The following is a 23,660-nucleotide window of genomic DNA, read 5'->3' on the forward strand; positions in this document are numbered from 1 at the left end:
GGGAAAGAGAAAGCAGATAGAAAAAGAGGGCAGAGTGAATACACACTAATCTGCAAGTACTGTACTTGCCAGATGTTGGCCTAGTAGACCTGATTTAGTTACACCAATTATTACCTCCAAGGGAGGGAGTTGTTTTTACTGGCATTTGTTCGCTTGTTTATTAACAGCACATCTCAAAAAGTAATGAATGGATTTGGAGAGGTAAAGTATGGGTCATGGAAGAACCGATTAGATTTTGGTGCTGATCCAAATCATAATTTGGACACAGGAATTTTTAAAAAATTGGTAACCATTGTGAGTGCTGGAAAGGCAGCTGACTGCATGTGAGCTCCCTCCTGACCGAAGTGCACGGCTGCATTGCTGAGCACTCTAAACACATACGAACAAATCGCAGCGTTAGTGACAGCTGCCCATTCACTGCCAATGAAAACCAAGTGATGTCAGTCAGTACACCCTGCTGTGTGAGACAGGGACCGATGGAGCCCAGCAAGTTGACAGCCCACAGCTGGGGAGAGCCAGGCTCAAAGCCATTATCATTTTCATCTGTAGGACTGGTATTATGCCATTTTATTAGGTTTTGACACTTTTTCAAGTGGCAAGGTAACCACTTAGACTGGGAACATGGGGTCAGTCTATCCAGGTAATGCTAATTTAGAAATTTGTTTTGATGTTTTCAGAGAGTGTTCGTTATGTGACCAAACCAGCTCTATTAGCAGGCAGCTACAGCTTGTTTAGAGCACAGTCTGTCCATGAGGAAGCCAGTGTTCTAGATTATTATAGCTGCATTTCCACTGTCAGAACCCAACAAGCAGTATACCCCGTGCTCCCTTAACCGTCACTTTACATACCTTCACAAGTTGACATGGACTGTCCTACTTGGTCTCTTTTTAGAGGAGGGAGGGGCTGTGCTCCTCTCTCTCACACACACACCTGAGCAGAGGACATGAAGGATCACTCCGTAGTGAAACAATCAGCAGGTAACAGAGACTGTATGAGAAGTTTAATGGCTGTTGAACAAGCAGAACACACACACTTGCAGAAAAATGACATCATCACCACTTTGCCTGTGGTTCGCCCACTGAAGTCCCATTTTTACCCCTAAAGCAACGACTGAATATCTGTTATTTCCAACGGGTTTTTTTAAACTGTCACATTAATAAAAGTATCAGTGCCACTCCAAATGCCAAAAGTAGGCCCCAGACTGTCAGGATTGGCAATAGGACTTCAGCCAGCATTATAACGAACACCCCACAGGGATGTGTCCTCAGTCCCATCCTCTACACCCTGTTCACCCACGACTGTGTCGCCTCCCACAAAGACAACATCATCCTGAAGTTTGCAGTGATAGGTTGCCATCACAGCGGCCAAAAGGCAGTACAGCGAGAAGCTGAACGACTTCTATTCTACTGCTGACTCTGGATGGATGTGGCAAGGCCTGCAGCACATCACAGACTACAGGACCACCACCAGCATCATCAGCTCCACAGACAGCCTGCCGGATGACCTCAACACCTTCTACACCTGCTTTGAGACCTCCAGCCACAGCACAGAGAGGAGGCACACACACACACCGAGACCACCCCACCTCCCCTCCACTAACAGTCTCACCAGGCCAGGTACGCACAGCCCTGAGGAGGATTGACCCCCACAAAGCAGCAGGATCAGACAACATCCCTGGGAGGGCTCTCAGGGCATGTGCCAGTGTTAAGAGTGATTTTTATTTTAAAGTAGATATGAATAGAATTAGTTAAGGTTTTTATTTTATAGCATACATAAGTCTATATACTTTAATCTCAGTTATGTTTATGTAGTTACATATCACCCTATGTGTTCACTGAATCACTGGTCAATATTTATAGTCTTAGCCAACTGGAGCACTGGTTAACATCAAAGGGACTGGTTCACTAAAACAGTGAATCTCATTAGATTTACAGCTTTGGCAAAGAGAATCCACAGTTACTTTACTATCACCACCTGGCAGATAAGCCCAGGGGAATTAGGGTTCACTGTTCTATTTGTTTCCAACTAACTGCTCCATATTTCCAGTTCCAATTAAAACTGCTCTACCTGTGTGTGCGTAATGATTACAAGAGAGGTCACTCTGCAGGAATGTGTACCAGTATACATGAAGATGGCTAATTGTGTTACCCACAAAATAGTGGATTTTGTTAAAGATGGATATCAGAAAATGGTTCAAGTCACCGTCTGCCACCAAAGAAATGAGTGGATTGGATCTACCTTGTTGCAGCAATAGAAACCCACAGTGCCAGCTTTGAACATATTTGTAGGCATCAATGCAAGTGCAAGCTTTACTCAAGAAAAAGAAGTCGACTGCACGTGCAAACTGAGGCCTGTGTCCATGACTTGAGCACAGATACACAAAAGCAGGTCATGCTAAAGGCATATCCAGCAAAAATGTATGAGAGAGAGGTAAGTTGAATTAGGGTCTCAAGCACCTGTAGTACATAGCTAATGTCACACTAATACTTATTATAGATATACATCAGGTGGTATATATTTAAATTTGGTGACTTTCAGGTCCCTGCTTATTAGTGCCCTTAAGGGGCTGATGCATACTGCAGCTGTTATGTCTGTTAGTGCTGTACTGTGACTCAGTTTACAAAACAACTTACAAGTGTCGTAGGTTTACAATATTAGCCATGGCCGCCCACTGAAATTGAGTGGCTCAACTTTTGAGTTGCATGGAGCAACAGCTTTGATATTATCAGACATTTCATTTAATGTAATTTTCCAAGCAATGGCCATGGTTCAGTAGTTTCTGGCTAACAACTTTTTACATAATATTCCTGGGACAAGTCAGCTCTAAGTCTTTTGTTCCACTAACAGTGTAAGCTGAGTGTGCACTGTGTAGTCTCTAGACACAGACCCCATTATGGACATGAAGACACGTGGATGTGGTTCACTCTGTTTGGCTCAGATCTGTCGCTCCCACACCAGAGGCTCCATGGAGTCTTATTCTCCTCATTAGGAAAGGCTTCGGTTTCTCCAGTTTCCATGGAGACACACAATGTTATGTTATTTCAGATTTTTCGTTAGCATAGCTCCTTGCCTCCCTGTTGACTCTACACTTGCGTTACAGGCAGTGTGTCCACACAGTGACTGTTTGATGTCTAGTTGTACAGATTTTTGGATAACTGGTCAAATGTGTCAGCATGTCGACTACAGGAGCAGTAAAACAGATGTGGAGGGCCGATGATTTGGCCAGATGACAATCGTTAGGTAAAAGCAGTTTGTGCATCAGTCATCCAATCAAAGCAGACATGAATCAAACTGTCATGGGTTGAGTGATCATTGAAAAGGAACCATTTTTTTCAGCTTCAACGTTCCAGCATTTCAACCTTGAGGTGCTGTCTTCAGGGTTTGAATTCTCCAGTAAAGCAGAGCCCATACAGACATTACCCCAAAGACAAAATAGCTGACCTTGCGAATGACACCATCAGATGAATCCATCCAACCACCATTTTAAGAATAATTTATTCACAGGATGTGGAAGGGCCCAGCTCTAATGAGACAATGCCAAATCCTCTCTTTCTCTCTCTCTCCAGGGTCAAAAAGCTGCAAGTCAGGGGGTTTTGAAACCAGGGACAATTGCTTCTGCATTGCCTCTTCAGCTTATACTTCAGATACAGCTTCATCATAAACTCAGATATTACTGTATTCCAAAATAAGTTACAGTAGCTCTGACTCATTCAGTCCTCTCAGCCATGAGGACTGCTGTGATTTGGAGAAGCACTCCCAAATGACAGCCATATTTTTGTTTTCAAGCAAGCAATACTGGTCTGCATTTGCTTTTCTGGAAGTGACAAAACCCAATTCATGGTTTCAGGACATAGATTATCAAGTGTGATCAGCTGGTCTTTCAGAACTAAGCTTTAATTTTTATACAGCTGAAAGGTCAATGGGTTATTCCGTGTCTTTATTAATACAATCCTAACTTTCAATTTTCTCTAATCAAGCCAGTAATTAGGTACTGAAGGTACTGAGGATGAATCAGTGATCACAAAGAGAAACCTAAACAATTTAGGATTAACTCAGGTCAGCTAGCTAGAAAAAAAGAGGAAGGATCACCATTGAGAAAACATCTGCTTTGATAACACTGAATCATTCACAAATGGAATTTCACTTAATCTCCTGATTTGATTCTGAAAGTTGGAAGAGTGGTACATCCTGCAGGCGGTCAATTTTAGCATTCCCCAAGTTTAAGACTTGACAGCACCAGATGCAGTCCTGCAGCAGTACTGCTAAATACATTGTTGAGAGCGAGGCAGAAACTTTGAGGTTGGGGAAGAACAACAGCAGCACTGAGACAGAGACAGACAGGACCAAAACAAACCGAGAAACAGGAACGGAGTAAACAAGCAGATAGAAACAACGAATCTTTGTTCATCTAGCAAAGCCAGAAGCAGCTTGCAGGGCAGCTGAAACCGACAGTGGACGTCTTCATTCTAACAGCTGTGTCCTGGTCCCTCTCCACATTGAGGCTACATGCCAGCACAGCCATGCCAGTTTGGCACTGGTACAGACCGACAACCATTGTGGTGTGCGCATGAGATGAAAACTGTAGCACAAGTTTGAGCTGCATAAACTGGAAAGGAATCTGAACTGGTGGTGAAGTCAGGGCATGGTCTCCACCAACCATCGTAACACCCTCTGCAAGAATCCCTTCCACTTCTCATCCCTAAACCTGTTTAGTGGGACAATGAGCAACAAGCAAAGAAAAAGACATTTCCAGGATAATATATTGTACCTAAGTATTATTTTGAGACACATTTTACTTGTGTTTTCACTTCAATGAGCAGTATTTCTGTTTGGTGACAGATTTTGAAAATATTCCTTAGAGCACAAAAACTACGTTACATTCTATTTGAACAGACTCATCAAAATGTCAGTGGATGGTAACAGGTAGATACTTACATAGTAAATATCTAACTACAGTTTCAATTTGTGGTCTACATCCTGAAAATGTGCTAATATAGTTTCCAGTCTTACAGAAAGTATGCTGCTAACATTTTCTCAGCAGACTGTCAGTGCAGCTGCTGACAGGCAGTAGTGTACATGGGAAACACAAAGTCTGCATTATGTAGCATGCAAAACCACTTGGTTCTTGTTGCAGTAGATTCCATTGAATAAAATGCATAGCGGACCACTGCTACACTATTGTAACGAATGAAAAGGTGATAATTCCAAATCTCAAATAAAAAGACCTACATGTTTGTGTTTAAACTTAGGCCCAAGTCTAGATCTAGCTTTCTCAATTATGTATCAAAATCACTCCATATTTCCTCACCACCAGTTCGGAGAACCGCGCATGCAGCTCCTCAGCAGGCGGCATGGGGGCGCTGAACTCCAGCAGCTGCAGGGGCACGCTGTCCTTCAAGTTGATCTCCGGGGGCTCAGTGCTGCTAAAGCAGCATAAGAAGCCCAAACCCGGCCGTGTCCTCTTCCTAGGGGGCATTGTGGCTGTGGTGTGACACAGGTGGTAGTGGTGGCACTGGACCAGGAAGGTAGAGGAATAGGCCAAAGGCCAGGGAGGGGGAGTGAGAGGAGGACAAGGCTGCTATCTAGGGGGCATGATCTGGAAGAGAGAGGAGAAAGGCAGAGGTTACACACAGACAAAAACAGTGCAAGCTGGCCTATTTTTGGTTTTTAAATATCATAAAAAGTGATTCGCAATTACTTTAATACATACTTCATGTCATCATGCATGAAATTTCCATGTACAGGATTTTTTCGCAATCAACATACAGCGCAACAGAGCTTCTGCTCAGTTCATGAAGGCCCCATGCTGATCTGCAGATCCTGTGTCTGATCAATGTTTCCTTGGAAAGAAATTATTTGTAGTGCACAGGAAGCAAAGCAATTTATGTTTCCTGCTTGAATGGAATAAATACAGGAAAAATACATGACCTGCAACAACCACTGTGGCCAAATACAGTAAAAAGGCTGCCTAAAAATATTTTAAGAGAAAATGCAAGCCAGACACAACAGTCCTGGAAATACAGAAGCAATCTCTGGAACATACGCTGAAGAAATGCTTTAGCATTAAGGATCTACCACCAAAAATACAGTAACATCAACAAGGAGGAAGTGCAAAACTGTTAACAATGACATCTATGCTGCTTACAAATGTTATTATTCCCCTCACATTTGAAAATGTGCCAGGGTAGAGTTGACATCTTCTATGCTGCTCACAAATGTTATTATTCCCCTCACTGTGACCATTTGAAAATGTGCCAGGGTAGAGTTGTTCATGCTGTGATGCAGGAGAGCACAGAAACAGCAGGGTCTGCCATCATATCCCCATCCTGACATCGGTTGCTCTTAAGCCTCGATAAAGAAACCATGAGGTACAATGGTGCCTGTGCAGTGTGTGTGCGTTGTTTGTGCAGACATGCTCTGAGAGCTGCCCTAGCAGCGCCCTTACTCCATCAATGGACACTGTTTATACTGTATATGTACGTGTGTGTGTGTGTGTGTGTGTGTGTGTGTGTGTGTGTGTGTAGACAGAGACTCACACAACACGTGCAGGGTTTATACTGTATATGTACGTGTGTGTGTGTGTGTGTGTGTGTGTGTGTGTGTGTGTGTGTAGACAGTGAATGACACCCACTGTGACAGGAGCAGAGGATTAAATGGGCCAAGACACTCTGGAGGATTTCCTGAATGCTATAAAATGGATAGGTCCTGACTGTGTGAATGATACACTCTTTACACTGTGTCCTATCGGGCATACACAAACTTACACAGCATGAGCGTACACCCACACAGTTGCCAAAGCTCTTCTTTATGCAGCAGTTTTCTGCATTTGTGAGTGAATGGACTTCAGGCTTGTTATGCAAATACCGCTGTCATGCACATCCAGCAGAAATAGTTGACCTGGAAATCATGATTCCATCATACTCTGCAAATAATCTTCAACATTACATCTTTAATAATATTTGTACATGACCAAAGAAGCATTGAATAATGTCTAGACCTTTGCAACCATCTGTTTACTATGGATGTGAAAGAACAGGACTTCAGTTCCCACGAGATGCCACAATCTACTGCAGCTTAACGGAACACAACTCTCTGCCATCACTCTCACACATTTAGTAGGAGTTTCTCACTGTGCTAAAAATAGCTGGATGGTAAATTCTTTATGAATGTGCTGGACTCTCAACAGGAGCTTAAAGGGGAAAAACTCCATTTCCATTTTGCCCTTTTGTCTAAGGCTCATTTGCTGTCTCTGAATCTGCCATTCCTCTCCAGGCAGAGGAAGCAGAGATGTGAAAGGGAAATATCTGTGCAACCATCAGCGCTCTTAGTTTCTAAAAGTATTGCATCCTAAATTATTCTTCCTAATCACTTTCAAATAGAGGAACAGTTTCATAGCCATTGTATCAGTGTGCAGATTACAAATGGCATATTCATTATATTTTACCAATGCAGAGCCCCAGAAAAGCCCCAGAAACTAATTATGTGATAGTAGTTGCAGGAGGATAGAGAAACAGTAAAATAACCAACTCTAAAATAACTGACTGGAAGATTCCCGATTGATTCGGCTAACTAAGAATGCTGAAAAGCCTCAAATTAGTTTTGGATGAGTACAAAAATGCATTTTTGCTCAGAACAATGAACCAATTTTGTCCCCCATCTTTTGCATGAGAAAATGTTTTTAATAAGCCAGTATGTACAGTACAGATGTGAACCTTTCCTTTAGCACCCTCATAAGAATTTGGGTGATTTAATACTTTTGCAAATGCTTCTCAATAACTTCTTTTATGATATACTTATGTCCAGGAAGGCTTCTTTGTGTTGTGAGGTTCTACACAACATTCTGTGAATGACTATTGTTGATAATACTTTCAGTACTTTCCTTTGGCTACACTGCTGCATTCATTAGGACATACACCGATCAGCCATAACATTCTGACCACTGGCAGGTGAAGTGAATAACACTGACTATCTGTTACAGTGGCACCTGTCAATGTGTGGGGTATATTAGACAGCAAGTAAGTGTAAGGATCTGAGTGACTTTGACAAGGGCCAACCTGTGATGGTGAGATGACTGGGTCAGAGCATCTCCCAGTCTGCAGGTCTTGGTGGGTGTTGTTGGTCTGTAGTGGTTAGTACCTACCAACAGTGTCTAAGGAAGGACAAATGGTGAACTGGAGACAGGGTCATGGACGCCCATGGCTCACTGATGATGAGGTTGACCTACTGTAGATTCAACTTTTAACTTCCATTTGTACTTTTCAAAAGATTAAATTTGAATCTTTGTTAAAATGGTTGAAAATGAGAAATACTGTACATTGGTCTCTATGAAGAGAAAGAGTCAGGGGCTGTAGTGGTGATATCACACCTAGAGTGGTGAGGCTGTTGGATTTGTCTAAACAATTCTCTCTAACTCGTCCTCACGACCAGTTTTCACTTCTTTTACATAAGTTTTTCACTGAATTGTAGACACATCTGTGCTCTTCCTGACAGTAGAACTGTGGAAGTAAATGGATTCACAGAAGATGCACAGTGAACTGCAGAGTGACATGAGTGCCAACCAACTGCCATGTGGACTCCTATGTAAACAGTATTAGGCAGGTGGTCATAATGTTATGGCTGATCGGTGTATGGCTCACCTGTGTTTGACTGTAAAGCTGCTGCCAGTTTGCATACTGAGGACAGTTGCCTGCCCCAAACATCTGTGCTTTAATAGATCATTTGATTGAAGTGCTGCCCTGATGATATTTTGTTTGCTCACATTTACAAATTTCTTCACTTGGGATGAATAAAGATTTTTTTTTTAACTAATACATCAAGTTTATCTTAAATCAGTTGCCTGCTTTGCTTTAGGTAATCCAGGCTTGTCGCTGAATCTCATTTTTGTTAACAATCTTGAATTCATACCAAAAGTCTAACCATTTTTCACCAAAAGAAAACACTGTGCTAGTCATCTCTACCCCCTTTTACACTACCCATTCAACGCAGGACTTTTCCACTTCGCCCTTCTGTATGAAAGGTGGAAGTACCAGCACGGGGGGGCAATGTTGACCTTCCAAAATGCCACCATGAGAGGTGGTATTCTTGCCAAGATGAGTTTAACCCACCTCCTGTATAGAGAGAGTGGCAGCAGTCAAGAGAGTGAATAGGAGGAGGAGCGGCGTCAGTGAGAACAAAGCAGTCAGACGTCATAAGCATCACACCGCTAGTGCCGGGATTCTGGCAGCTGGGTAAAAAGAACACAGGAGCAGCAGCTTGCTGGCATTTTGAGTCTAGTTTAAGAGGGGCTTAAAGCCAAAATGCCACCTTGAAGGAGGGTCAAAACACCAGCAGTTTGCCACCATCTCTGTGTAAAAAGGGTTTAAGACAACTGCCACATCTGCACGGTGTATCATGCTCAGCAAGTTGCAGAGATGCTGTAATAACTGGTACAGAAGCAGATATGGCCAGTAATGGCATGAAAGTACTGCATAGGCATAGATGAGTGTTCACTGTGGTGAGTCAGGAGCAAAAAGGAAAACACTACAGCACTTTAAAACAGTGATACGATAGAAAAATATAAGCGCCTTCGGGGAGTTAAAATCGAACTTTTTCCATATGTTTACACTTGAAACAAATTCTGATTCATACTATTAACAATGACAGTTTTCATTATTTTTTTTACTATAAGACAAAGTATGAGCCAGTGCCAAAACTTTAAGGTGCTGAGTTAGTTATTGTTGCTATGAACAGCTGGCGGAGGCTAATGGAAAAGAGGCCGCTCTACAGGGGTTTCAAAGCCATTCAGCAAAAAACACGGCCTAAGCCTCCACTCCAGCGTCCGTGTGTATTATATATACATACATACATACTGTATGTGTGTCGGCTTCTGTCTTCACTCTCCCACAGAGCCCCACGTGCAGCCATTCCTCAATCAACACCAGTTCTGTTAGCCGCCTCCCAGCCCATGCCCAGAGAAAGTAGGCCAATGAATCCACACACACACACACACACACACACACACTGAAATACTGCGTGTCCACTTCCATGTGTCCTGAGAGCCCCTCTTTTCTCCCAGCTTTTCATTTCAGCTCTCCCTCCCTGCCGTCATCTCCCATTATTCTTCTCTTCCAGTGTGAATGGAGAGACATTTCCGCCCTGACAGTAACATCTGTCACCTTCTCACTTCTCTTATCTTAAATTCTTATTTTTTATTCTCTCATTTTCTATGCTCACTCTTTTCTGGCATGAGAGGGGGAAAAAAAAAACAACAACTTTTCTTTTCATATATTTTGAGAAATGACTTTCTTTCCAAGAGCATGTTCTCCCTGTGCCTGCATGGGTTCTCTCCAGATACTCCAGCTTCATTCCACAGCCCAAAGACAAGCAGCTTAGGTTGATTAGTGACTCTAAATTGCCTGTAGGAGTGAGTGTGGGTGTGTGTGGTTGTCTGTGTAAGTGTCAGCCCTATGACAGACTGGCAACCTATCCAGGGTGGATCCTGCCTCTTGCCCAGTGTCAGCTGGGATTGGCTCCAGCTGACGTTCAGGATAAACTGTACAGAAAATGGATGGATGGACTTTCTTTCCAGGAGGGTGATACAAAGCTGGAGTCGGGCCATAGTCAGCCTATAGCTTATAGCTCAGCATAAAGACTGCATGTTGGAGCAAACAGCTGGCTGGAGACTGACAACTCCAAAAGGTCATTAACAAACACACATCTCATTTATCTTGTTTAATCTGTGCTGTTTGTTAGTACATGGTCCCTGACAGATTAATGCAGTAGGCTACGCTCAACAAAACTGTAAATACACAGAAAGATAAACATGACAACTTGTCCTTTTCAGGAGATTTAAGTGCTAGAACTATTTTTTGGCTAACAATAACCAGATGCAATGACTGTGTGCAGCTTCTTGGAGTCATCACACAGGATGCCAGGCTTAGTGCAATCATGCGTGTAGAAACGAAAAAACCCCAAACCTGTGCTCGTATCTGGTATCTGATATGGTTGCACTATAGCCAAAAATCCTACACAGTACTATCAGGCAGATGGATAAATTGCTGGTGGTCAGAAAATGGCTGCTTGGTTTTTTTAAACTTTGGATAGAGCAGCCTAGCTACCGTACATCTCCCTGCTTCTAGTCTTTATACTAGGCTAACCATGTCCCAACTCTAGCTTCATATTTAACACAGACATGAGACAAATTTCCCAGTGTTAAACTATATTTGTTTTCATTTTTCTGTGTATGTTTGTGGACTCTCCATTGTTATGCTTACTCTTTTTCCCCCTGCTCATCTTTTTTCATGTCAGTGAGTTGTTGCACATGCGACACTCGTGACTTGGAAAACTCAGCACACTCCTATGCAGACACACAGAGACTTCCTTATTTTTCCCTGTTCATCACCGGGAAACAGATGTATGTATGGCTGTGTTCAAAATCACAGGAAAGGGAAGCTATCGCTGAAAGAGTGAAAGTCTGTGAGTCTCTATAGACTAGTGCTAATTAAAACCATCTGTGCATGGAGAATGGGAGAAGCAGGAAGACGTGCATAAAGATTTTTCACTAACTGTTTGTAATGACAGACAATAATTTCTGCACACACATGCCTGTAGGAAGCTTAAAACATAGACATAATATGATTATTCCCTGCTTACATGTAGTTGCACACATTGCATTGGGTGCACACAGATACAGGTTTCTAAATTCAGACACACCCACTCAAGATTCATATGCAATCACATGCACCCATAAAATATTTGCATACTCGCACACCAAGGGCCCTGAAGCAGAGAGGGGAGCCTGCCTGATGCTCTGTGCTGAAAGGGTCAGGAGAGCAGCCGAGCAGAGAGAGAGGCAGAGATGAGAAGGAGGCAAGGCAGGCATACAGGGAGACACTGCTGCCAATTCTCATTCAGCCCATCACCTCATCGGCTCATTCACAGTGCCGGGAAGTGGGTCAGTAGAAGGGGCGGAGGAGGGAGCGGCAGTGAGAAGAGATGGGCATTTGCTACTGCTGTGTGTGTGTGTGTGTGTGTGTGTGTGTGTGTGTGTGTGTGTGAGAGAGAGAGAGACAGAAAGAGGTTCATATCTATGCAGTGATCAGTCTTGCATGCATCTGTTGCCTGTGTATATTCAATTCTCTCCCCAACATCTGCTACAAAACATTGCTTTCAGGACCAAATTGGATAGAAACCAAGCTCCTGTTTTTTCAGTCCTTCTTGAACACACACACACACACACACACACACACACACACACACGTCAAATCACAAAAAGCTGCATCATTCACCCACTGTTCTCCTTCTCCTTTTTTGGATGAATGGACTCTAATGTAGTTCATTTTGCCCAGCTGATGCTAGTTGGATACAGAAAACAAAAAAGAAGCCAATACTCTACTGTAGGAAAGAAAAACAAGAAGCAACAATAAAACTAAGTAAAAGATACTAAATAACAGATCAGATGCAAGCCTGCAGCACCTCATTTTTTGTTTGAGTTGCACAAATGAGGAACATTCGTCCGGGGTGCTGGGCCCTGGAGGAGGGTACATGCACACTTACATAAGCACCTGACACCAGAAAAGGGGGAGCAGTGCCACGCTGGCACAGACTCGAAATGCAGTGTAGATGATGGACTTGCCGTTGGTTTGGATTACTATTCGCATGCAGCTCACAAGAGACTGAGCCAACACCAGTGTCTGATGTCAAAACACCACCATGCAACTACAAGTACTACTGTAAGATTTTGTTTTGTGACACCTATAAATTCTGTGAAACAGCAATTGTATTTTAATTGTACAGGTCCCAGAATGCCATTCAAACTGACACATGTATCCACTACTCTGGGTAGCACGCATGGCTTAAGCAGTTTCTCTGTCACCAAGTAGAGCAACTTGTGGATTTGTTTAGATTGTGCACCCCAGAACAAACTGTGGGTTCAGAATATTTATCAGTTCACCTGGTTCTAGAAAACAACAGCCATCCAACATGGTACAGTAATGCAGAGTTCATGATATAAAGTTGCTTTGCTTCAGCACACTACATACACACTTGAAGTCCCATGCAGGAAAGGCAGAATCCACTAGTAGCAAGGAAGACTATCGCATAAAGGCAGTTTCAGAATCTAAATCCATTGAATGATTACTGCTGGAGGCAATCAGGACATTTGTAAGATTGAGGGTGTAATAGAGAAAGATCACAATAGAACCTCTGAACACCCTGTTATTTCTACTTGTAGAGTCACAGGCAGTCCTCAAATTGTTTCAGGAACCCACAGAAGATGAAAATCACAACTTGGATCCAGACCAAAAAAGCTCCAGCACTGACAAATATGAAAATCCTGTGTGCATGTACTGAAACCATGGTGGATTTCTGCTGAAGATCAAATATTCAACTCTTCTGAAGAGGGCAGCATGAAGGGGGAACTTGCAGCAAAACATCTAAATTATGTTGCTTTGTCTACATGTCACCGTATCTGTGGGTATCTTGGCTGCTGGTATATAGAAATTGCATGCGTTCTTTGATGAGGACACTCATTCATTTCACTTGAAGTAGCTCTTCACCCACTAAACACACTGGAGCCATGCCATCTATTGGATGCTGCTGCACCAGACATGCCCTGTCCTACAAATCTAACCCATCCTTTCTACTGTCTGCATGTCTCTATAATGACTAATGGACCTATCCTCTGAGGCCACTGTTCCCAGTCCAAATCACCTGGGACACCAGAAACTCATTATCCCATGGATTCCTTAGAATCTGTGGCCCACCCACAGTCATGCTGCTGCCCTGGGGAGGCCATGTACACATCATTCATCTTGCCATGTTAGGGTCAAAACCCATACTGTGATGCTAATCAGTGCAAAATACACACACAGCCTTACAAACATACACATCATTTGATCTTGCTTACACCAATTAAAGTGATTTTATTCATGCATCACAGCCTCACATTGGGATTAGCAGCATAGGTGGTCATGTTTACAAGATTTCTGAAGAGATATAACAATATGTGACTGATCTGAAACAGCTGGCATTAGACTAGATTCATCCATGATCAAATTAAGCCAAGCATAACTAATGTGCTGGAGATTAGAAGCACACAGCATAGTCCACAATGACATGCATTCCTGAGGAATGACATCACCCACTGATTCCACTGAGATCTCCAGGGTTAGCGGCAAGTTACAGCCTCAACTGACAAATGACCAAAGCTGACAGTGGAGGGGCTGCCGTTATTTCAAGGTACATTTGCATGGGATGCATTCATACACTCGTTTGAAGCACACATTCTGCGAGGGATTGGAAGGCCAGCACTTTCATGAGAGCCTGTACACCAAGTGGCTTTCTCATGTCAACCTGGACAATGGGCCCAAGGATTTTGTTTGGGCAATTCTTCTGGGGACTGACACGAGAGGCTAATGCAGGGAGGGCTTGTTCTTAAATTTCCTCCCTTAACATTGGAGTCCATGTGCATCTGAACTTCAAAGGGGAAAGTGACTTTTAGCGATGGCAGCGCAGTCTCTCCAAAATATTCATGACATCCTTGAGTGGCGCAGCAAATTAAATGAGCACAATGATGTTAGATTTAAGTAAGGATTCTTTTCACTATTATTTCTGACAGCAATATAAAGTACAAAGTAAACGTCAACTTATAAGTTATGTTTAACTAATAAAGACAAATGATTACTGAAACCAAATCATTTGGTACCATGCACAGACACCAAGTGTTTTAGGCAGCTACTAATAAGGGCTGTCTGTGTGCTTATACCTACATGCATCTTCAAGGAAAAGAGTATAGAATCAGTAGATCAGAAACCCACCCTTCCCTTCACTCCCCCCTCTTTTTAACCATTGCTCGTTTTTTTTGCTTACATTCTCTTTCAATCACTTCCTTCTGGACTGCAATCAGATAGGGAAGCTGTAAGGATGAGACAGCTGAAAAGCTATTCAGCTACTGGACCAGCAACATGCTTTCAAATGGTCGCCGGGATATGGTCTGGGACAAGACCGTCTGCATCAGTGGCAAAACATATACCAGGAAACCACACGCTGAACTGTTACTTCTGAAACAACATGACAATGGACTTCAAGCACGTCAACTTTCAAAAGCAGCTCAGGTTTCTAGTCATTGTGTGTGACCAGCTTCAACAAATAGAACAAGGTGGTAGAGGTGGCTCCATGAGTCTGTCAGTACAGCATAGAGCCAGCAATGTGCACAACATAAGGAAGAAAGGAACAGGTCAATTTACCTCCCACTATATTGGCTGTAACTACAATTATTATTAATTACTTTAATAGCTTGTGTTTCATACTGTTGTTTTAATATTTCCAGACTGTCTCCAAGGCAAATGCAATTATAGTACATTTGGATAGAAAGGAATTTCTCATTTTTGTTTATTTACAAACAGGTCTCGTCAGACAGCACATGCATGGACAGTGTAATTATACAAGTTGTCCCAGATTCCCACAGTTGTTACTGATCTTACACATGTTGCGCACAGTTGTCAGTTGTTTTTTTCCCATCACTGGGAACTAATTGCCATTTCTGGAGAAGCTGATGAAATGTTCCAAGATGTTTATATTGTGTCATTACTTATAAATCAATCCATTATGTTTCACAGTAAGAAGTCAGATCTCCACCATGGTCTTTCAATATCACATCATAAACCCCTAAACCGTCAAATCTGTTCACCGCCAATATTTGAGAATTGTCAGAGGTCTTATTGGCTCATAGCCTCATTGTAAACAAACATGAGCAGAGTAACTCACCTTACCCATAAAGAGGAAATGCTTCAACTAATCCACTGGAGAAAAGGGGGGTGGGATATTTACAGTCCTCTGGGGATGTCACTAATCATTTAGTTTGATGAATTAAAAATAAATAAATAAAAGCTATTTCCTTATGTGGAGAACAACAGCATTGTAGGGCCCCCCCAAGTACCCAACAATGCACAGCTGCAGTTTGAAGCTAACTATTAAACCTATTCAACATGTTAACCTACTTCATAGAAGTAATGAACTGCAGACACAAGATGCATAAACAAAAGTTGAAGCAAGAATTCGTGTTTTTGTTTTGCAGCAGACAAATATTCTGCAGGCCTGACAGGGTCAAAAGCCCTGACACACCTTCCTAAGTGCATTTCTCTTCCATCTGACTGAATATCTAACATTTTCTCCCAAGAGTTAAACATGCATTTTAGTAGCTGAATACAGAAGGTCATCCACATGTTGCACAAGGAAAGTCCACAAGTTGCAGATGTTAATGTTGGCTCAGGAAGGCAGTTGTATCAGATGGGTAGCCCGACTTCAGAAGCATAGACTCTCTGCTGACCCACTTCTCCAATGGCCAACAGGCACATCTGCTTAAGTCACATCTTTGCTCATCAAACAGACCGGATCACTGGGATAACTCTGCTATTAATACTGGGAACAAGAAGAGAGTCAGCCACGCCACATTCCGCTGCCCCAACATTCCCACATATCAACTGGGCTTGAAATGAAATCCAATACTTGGCATCCCTTGTCCTCAAACCCCAAAGCACTACCCTGCCGTGTCAACTCATTTTCTAATTTCACATGGGAGGAACGTGCCAGTGTCACAAGCTAAAAAGAAAGCTGAGAAAACCTGCAACCAGCTGCAGCATATTTTTGTTTTCGCAACTATATGCTGTTAACTTGTACCAACCGAAGTCATACTCTAAAATATCAGTCAGTTAAACTCAAAAAGTTTATTGTACTTAGTGTGTTTAATTTGGCAAATCTGAAATTCTGACTTTTGTCAAATCATAACAGTATGAGATACATTTTACTTTTAGATTTCTCAGTTTTAACAGCCAGTTCTTCATTTGACATTAAGAACTTGCTGCTGCAGCTGTTGGTGGCACTTTGCACCAAAAGGTAGTGCAATGACAACATGCAAAGCTGTTCAGAGTGACTTTGTTGATTCCTGCAGTAATTGTAAGAGGGTTGGGTCTGAATTCAATACCAACCTTCATCATGGTTTGCATCATTTTCATTATTAAGGGACTTTTTAATACTGTTACAAACACAGAGCATGTTTTCCACCATGAACACGCTCTTTGTTCAGAATTAAAATTGTCCAACAATGTATGCTGGGTGGCCTGCTAGTTTTGTTTATTGATGAGTTGAGTAAACTCTTAGCAGTTCATTCATTCAAGTCAAAAAGCTGTGCAGAGTACAGCAAATTCTTTGTGAATTTGTAATTTTGAGTTCTAACAAATTCTAAATGTCTGTCAACAGTACTTCTAATGCTTTATTAAGTGTAGTTTAAGATGAACTGAGCATGTGCAAAAAGCCCTCATGCTCCTTAACAAATGAGAAAAAAAAAAAAATCATGACCACGTTTTCTCAACTTGGATTTTTAAAGTGACTGAGGTATTATTTAGAATTACATAGTAAATGTGTTGTTTCTTAGTTTAACTTTTTTCCCCAAATTATTGTTCAGTTAACTTTGATGAAAGAGAATTTTAAAAAACTGCAAATTGGGATTTTTACAGTGTAGTAATGTAAACTCATTATTATAATTGAAGGGGGAAAAAAAATGGCACAAGTACAACCTGAGCGCTGGTCACCATGACTTTCAAGACAGGATGGATGCTGGACTTCAGGGACTCCATGTTCTTCAAACACCCCAGCATCCTGTCTGGGCAATGAGCGATTTCCATCACTACAGTACCCCCATCCCAATTACAAAGGTGTGTGAGTAGATCCATCTCTTCTAAGTGATGGAAGGGGCAACTTCTGAACTTTGAAATGAAACACCACTGAATCACCACTCGTCACCAGTTCATTTCCATACATCCAACAGCAGTTAGGGCAGTGGTTCTCAGCAGCGTGTTAGTCAGCTTGACCTTCATTGCACCAAGGTTTGAATACGTCTACTACCAATGTCACTGAGTGCACTGAAGCTGCATTGTTAGGCCATCAATCTTGCCTGGGAGAGGGGTCAACAGCTGCAGCACTGAGGTCAGAGAGCTTCTGTCTAATGTCTGGAATGCTCTTCTGGGACAGTTTTAGCAACCCACTCAGGGACAGCCCTCTGAAGTGACTTTTTTTTTTTTTTAATAGCCTGCAGTAATACTGCACTGAATCGAGTCACTGTACAGAGGAGATATGCTTGCACATCATAAGTTCCAGAAAGTGTGTCACTGGCACAAATACAATAGTGCCATTTGACACACATTCAGTGTGGGGACGTCCAGTGAATGAGAGAGAAGGAGAGCAATCTTCTTGTCCCTCAAACATGGTAACTAGCCTGCTAGTCTTAATGCATCATGATGATAATCCCAACCAAAAATCAGATATAGTTTAATTTAAGCAGCTTTACAGACCTCATCTCTTTTTCACTCTGTCCCTAATGAGGAGCAGCCAGTAAGCAGGAGGGCTGAAGCAATAAAAGTCTGACCATCGCTCACCAAGTCTTCTTTACACCCCGTCTAATCCTGAGAGAGCAGTTCATGCATCCGTAATGGCTCATAATATACACAGAGAGTGCTAATGGCAACAGAGGGCATGGATGTGTGAATCCTCAGCTTTCATTAATATCCTCCCAACATACTGAATCTTTTAGCAATGCCACTCTGCTTGCCCCCTGGTACAGGTGAATGTGGAAGGATTTCCAGCAGACTACAGAGTAAGCCTCTAATGTGGTAGCAATAGATACCATCTGGTTCACAACATAAAAAGGTAAAAAAAACGCAAAGTCCTCTGAAGGTATAAATGACATTTGCCTCTGGTTCAAACTTCAAACACAAGCCATCGAAGGGAATGAATTCCTGTAAATGCTGCAAAAATGTTTGTTTTGTGCCTTTTCATATTATTACCCTTATCGGTTAATTAAAAGCCCAGCCTTTAGTAAAACCTTCACAAACTGAGGTGTCTGTCTGGAATGTTGTCCCATCTATAAACCATCAGCAAACCCTAGGCATTCCTAACCAACTTCACAGGTGGAAATTCAGAGCTCTGGTTCTTGAACTTCCATCACTGTGCTTTCAACACATGCAAAGGATTTACAGCTGTTATGATAGCCTCTCAACCGGGATGGGCAACTTCCACATGGAAGAGGAGGTCTTACAATTTCTTCAAATCAGAAACCTGGGAGATTAGGACAGGGTGTTTATGTTAGTCTGAGCTGCCATGGAGTACTGGCCTTTCTTGAGGAAAATGTGGAAGAAAACTACTAAAAGCAACAACAAAAACCCTATATCAACCTCCTCTGCAAAAGCAAGTTGCATTTAGAAGCAAGTCTGCTTCCTTAGTTCCATATTGGGCTGAGATGTTGCTAGGAGAAGATGTACAGCACATATGGAATGTGTGGCTGCCAGGGCACGTCTTACACTAAGGGCTGACTGTGTGATTGATGAATGTGAGATCAGCCCACGTCTACCACCAGAAATAGACCTGTACCCATTACATCGGACACTGTCCCACTGGCCTTCGGTTCATGAAATGCCAAACATTTGTCTGAACTTTATGATGAGTCCTAGACATCACATCACAGGTTTTCTGGTATAAACCAAATGTGGATATTAATTTCAGTTCAAGACATGCTGTTTATGTTGATTGGCAACTCTAAATTGCCCGTAGGAGTGAGTGTGCGTGGTTGTTTGTTCAGGGTGTAGCCCGCCTCTCGCCCAATGTCAGCTGGGATAGGCTCCAGACCCCCGACAACCCTGTTCAGGAATAATTGCAGATAATGGGTGGATAGATCAATTTCCATTAACACGCTCCCCTAGCAGTCAGCAATGCTAAACCTTCATCCATCCTTGAAATCATGCATCTTTTTCCAAAGAAAACGAAGCTATCCTAGACTACCACAAATGTGCCAAAAGCTTTGCTCATCCATGATGCACCAGCACATATGGGGGTAAAGCAAGGCGTTACATCAACATCACTGGAGAAAGAGTCTAAGCATAAAGGCCATGCATATTTCTGCCGTTTCCGACCCATAAGGTTTTAAGTGCTGCAAAATATTGACCTTCCCTATAATCACAATGTAAAAATGTGGAAACTCATCTTACTGTAGTTGGATTAGTGGCTCTAGTTGCACACCATCTCATTTCTTGCTCAGCTTTCCACTCAACTTACTGACTGATGTTTATTTTTACTGTTTTTGGTGGCTGGACTGAGCAGCAGGATGCAATATGTGTAAACTGGGTTTACACTTAAACATCTGTAGACTGTTGTGTGTACAGTGTCCAACCGGGTGAACAACACTATAGTGTAGCCATTAGCTCAGATCAAGTATCTCCTACTTACCCACCCACTTCGGCCAGGCTGCCCTGGGAGATGGCTTGTCCCTGTGTCACGTCAATAGCAATGGGGGGGCTTCTCAATAAAGCAAGGTTAGAAGACGATTTTAAAGAATTCCTGCATCATCTGGCTTTAAATCTCTCGTGGCCATTTGGAGTTTGTCTTTCATGGCCACATTCCATGCCTTTACCGAGCCTGAAGAGGTTTCTCGGGCGAAGCTACTGCATTTTATCTGCTTCCTCTCTTTAAGCTCAATTTCAGATGACTGTGCTCAGAGTTGAGCTGTTGGCGTTGTCCCCACTCTCTCCCTCCCTCTCTCATGTTCTGTCTTTAGATCACTTGCCTTCTGCCTCCCAGTTCCGGTGTATTGACAGCATCCATTTGGATGTCAGCGAAAAGATGATAGATTTTCTGTGTATATACATACACGTATGTGCAGTATATGTGTGTGCGCACATTGAGTGAGGGCAAGATGAAAGGAAGTGACCCTTGGTTGTCGGCGGCTCTCACCCTTGCCCGCATTCCCAGCTCCACCCAAAGCATTCCCTCACAAAGTCAAAAACAAACAAAAAAAAAGAAGGGGTGTGTGGGGGGCATATCGCTCATAATGCCCAAAAGAAACTCCCTTTTCCTGTCCTGTCTTCTCATCACTAAAACATGCATAAAAGCACACAGAGAGATATGCAAAATATTTGATTTTCTATTAGGAATTAATCCCATGACATGCACAGAAAAAGAATTTCCCTGAAGCCCATCAAGTCTTCAGTGAGAAGAAGGCGAGACAGGATGCTTGATTGTACAAAGCCTTGTTGGCTTTGTCAAGTTCACAACAACAGCTTTAGTCACATGTAACGTGTGGAGGAAGGGGGCCAGCTGGAGGGCCACACCACAGACTCAGGTTCTGTAAAGTGAAGTTCAAGTATGTAGCCAAGGTGATACAAGGAGTCAGCAAGTGCAAACTGAACACTCCATGCCTGAGCCCACACAGATCAGAAAAACAGCTAAGAAATAAAAGTGCAACATTTCTTAGAATCATGTTACCAAGGACACGTAGCAAATTAACCCATCAGTCAATGTGTCTGGAAAAATGTCAATACTTCAGTAACCAAGCTGTAAAGCCATCACCGACAACCTCTTGACCCAAAGCTGACTAATCAATACCAATCCTCTGACATTTCAAGATGCCTCACATTTTTCCTTTACTGGCCGACGCACTGAAGAGAAGGGTCAAATGTGAATTGATTTCATAGTGAGGGATCTTATCCAACTTTAAACTACTTGTCTGCTACGCAGGTTGGTGACGGTTTCTCTGGTGGGGATTTTAGCAAAGGATTGTACCAGTGCACATTAATTATTGAAGAAAAATCTGTTCCATAGCTTACAGAGAACCTAAATGCATACAATTCTTCGTGGCATTTACACTCTCTTGCACACAAACAGGAACCACTGATATGGTACAGAGTGAAGAAAGAAGGAGTCATAATACCATTTGTCATCTCTCTCCAGGGACACAAGACAGAAGACACCAAGTTGCTGATGGCAATGTCTGGGTACATTCCTGAGTGAGCCCTGGGGATACATCCATTAGCTTGGCTCTTAAACAAAGCCAGTTTAACTCCATGATGCCCACTTCCCCTACCCCCTCTTTCTTTTTTTCCTTCTGTGCACATCACTGTAAGGTCTGCATCTCTTCTATTCTCTCTAGGGTAATATCCATCCCCAAAACACTGAAATAAACCCTGGGGAATAAGTTGCCAGTTTAACTAAATAAACATCAGCTAATTGACACAAATGGAGTGGGTTAGGTGCGCTTGTGATAAAAATCATGGCTCCTTAATAGGGGGGGGTCCATCTGTTCTGTTTGTTTTCACTGCTCTAATACAGCATGCATTTTCCTGGAAAAAAAAAACCAAACAAAAAAAACATAGGTTTCACTCCACACTGTCACTCTGTGTGCCAAGGAGGTGACCGCAGATCACGGCCTCTACAAACTTGGTTTCAGTGAACTTGCACTGCACCCTGGGTAATTTGTTTAAACACAAGTGAGGTCAGTATTTACTCCCTGTACTGTAAATCATTGTGCTGACACTGACACTTCGAGTAGGGTGCTTCCCTCTCTGCAGATCTACATGTGATGAAATGACACGTAGCCCCAGAAACCCTGCCAGGTTCTTGTCAGTCTGTTGCATGAAGCTCGCTACCGTTCAAACCTTTTACCCACAGAGGAAGTAGTAGTGAAAGTCTCCACTGAGCATTCCACATAGCAATCTCTCATAAACAAAAATTCACCGGCACAGTGCAGGAACAATCATAATCTTCTGGCTAACAAAAACTAAACTTAGTCTGGGAAACTGTGAAAGGGAGCTTGGCAGTTGGTGTAGGACTGGACATTCTGTGAATGGAATATCGGCCAAGAAGGAGTGGCTCTTTCAAAGTGATATCATTCAGGCTCATAAACCACATTTTCACCTTCAGACCTTTCATATATAAGGGCAGACAAATGTGATAACAGGCAAAGAAACAGCTGGAGCAGAGGCCGTAAAGATAAGCGTTTAAAACTGCAGATATCGATATCTGAAGCAGCCTTTCAAGGGTTGTCACTGAAGAGAAGTGGCAAGTCCTCCTCCAAACGGCAGCTGCTAGCGCTAACATGGCATGCTTTACTTAATGTATTATTTAGGGTTTCTTTTGAGCAGGCAGCTCTCATTTAACCTTGTTTTGTTTAAGCGAGGAATTCCTTTTGACAGCATTTTGCACTCAACCATGTTCCTTCACACCCACACAGAGATAAATAGCCACTGAGAAAACTACCACCACTGCACAAAGCCTGATCTCTTGACAGAATAAATATGGAGGCGGCACATTTTTATACATGGCCAAACTGTATGTTAGTTATAAATCATGACATACACATATATCATATCTATCTCTGAAAGGCCTGCAAAATCAAGTAGCTTAATCACAGGAAAGCCATAACCCGTAAATTTAACTCGTGATTATATTCTTATGGTGACATTCTTTCCTGAATATATTATTTACTCCACTTCTTTATAAATTCTTATTTTCAAATTCTAGGATGCCCCGTCTTCCATTACAAATATGCAACAATCCAATTGTATTTACCTACCAGAACTGAAAGTAAACAAGTACTGCTTACATTTGTACCGAGTGCATTTTGGGGTGTTTTGCAAAAGTACTGGGTATCTGAATAGCTCTTTTGTCACAGAGGCAGACTGGGCATGGCAAGAGGTCAGCCGCCCGCCTGCTCCTACAGCACCTCTGCTGTCGCTTTGGACATGTGCCAGATAAATACTGCCATGTTTGCACAATGGACAGCTTTCTGCTGACTGACTCATGACAGTTAACCATTGATGTAAAGTCTTGATCTTTGTGCACGAAGACTGCCAATATTA

General features: G+C 42.5%; 1 protein-coding gene across 1 annotated transcript in view; it reads right to left on the reverse strand.

Moving 5' to 3' along the window:
- Window positions 1–23,660, reverse strand: part of daam2 (dishevelled associated activator of morphogenesis 2) — a 95,018-nt gene that overhangs the window by 52,205 nt on the left and 19,153 nt on the right. Inside the window, exon 2 of the mRNA XM_020608570.1 lies at window positions 5,309–5,596. Coding sequence (XP_020464226.1) covers window positions 5,309–5,476 — 168 coding nt within the window. The 5' untranslated portion in view covers window positions 5,477–5,596. The remainder of the gene's footprint in view (window positions 1–5,308; window positions 5,597–23,660) is intronic.

This window comes from Monopterus albus, unplaced genomic scaffold (assembly GCF_001952655.1).
Source record: "Monopterus albus unplaced genomic scaffold, M_albus_1.0 scaffold94.1, whole genome shotgun sequence".
NCBI lineage: Eukaryota > Metazoa > Chordata > Actinopteri > Synbranchiformes > Synbranchidae > Monopterus > Monopterus albus.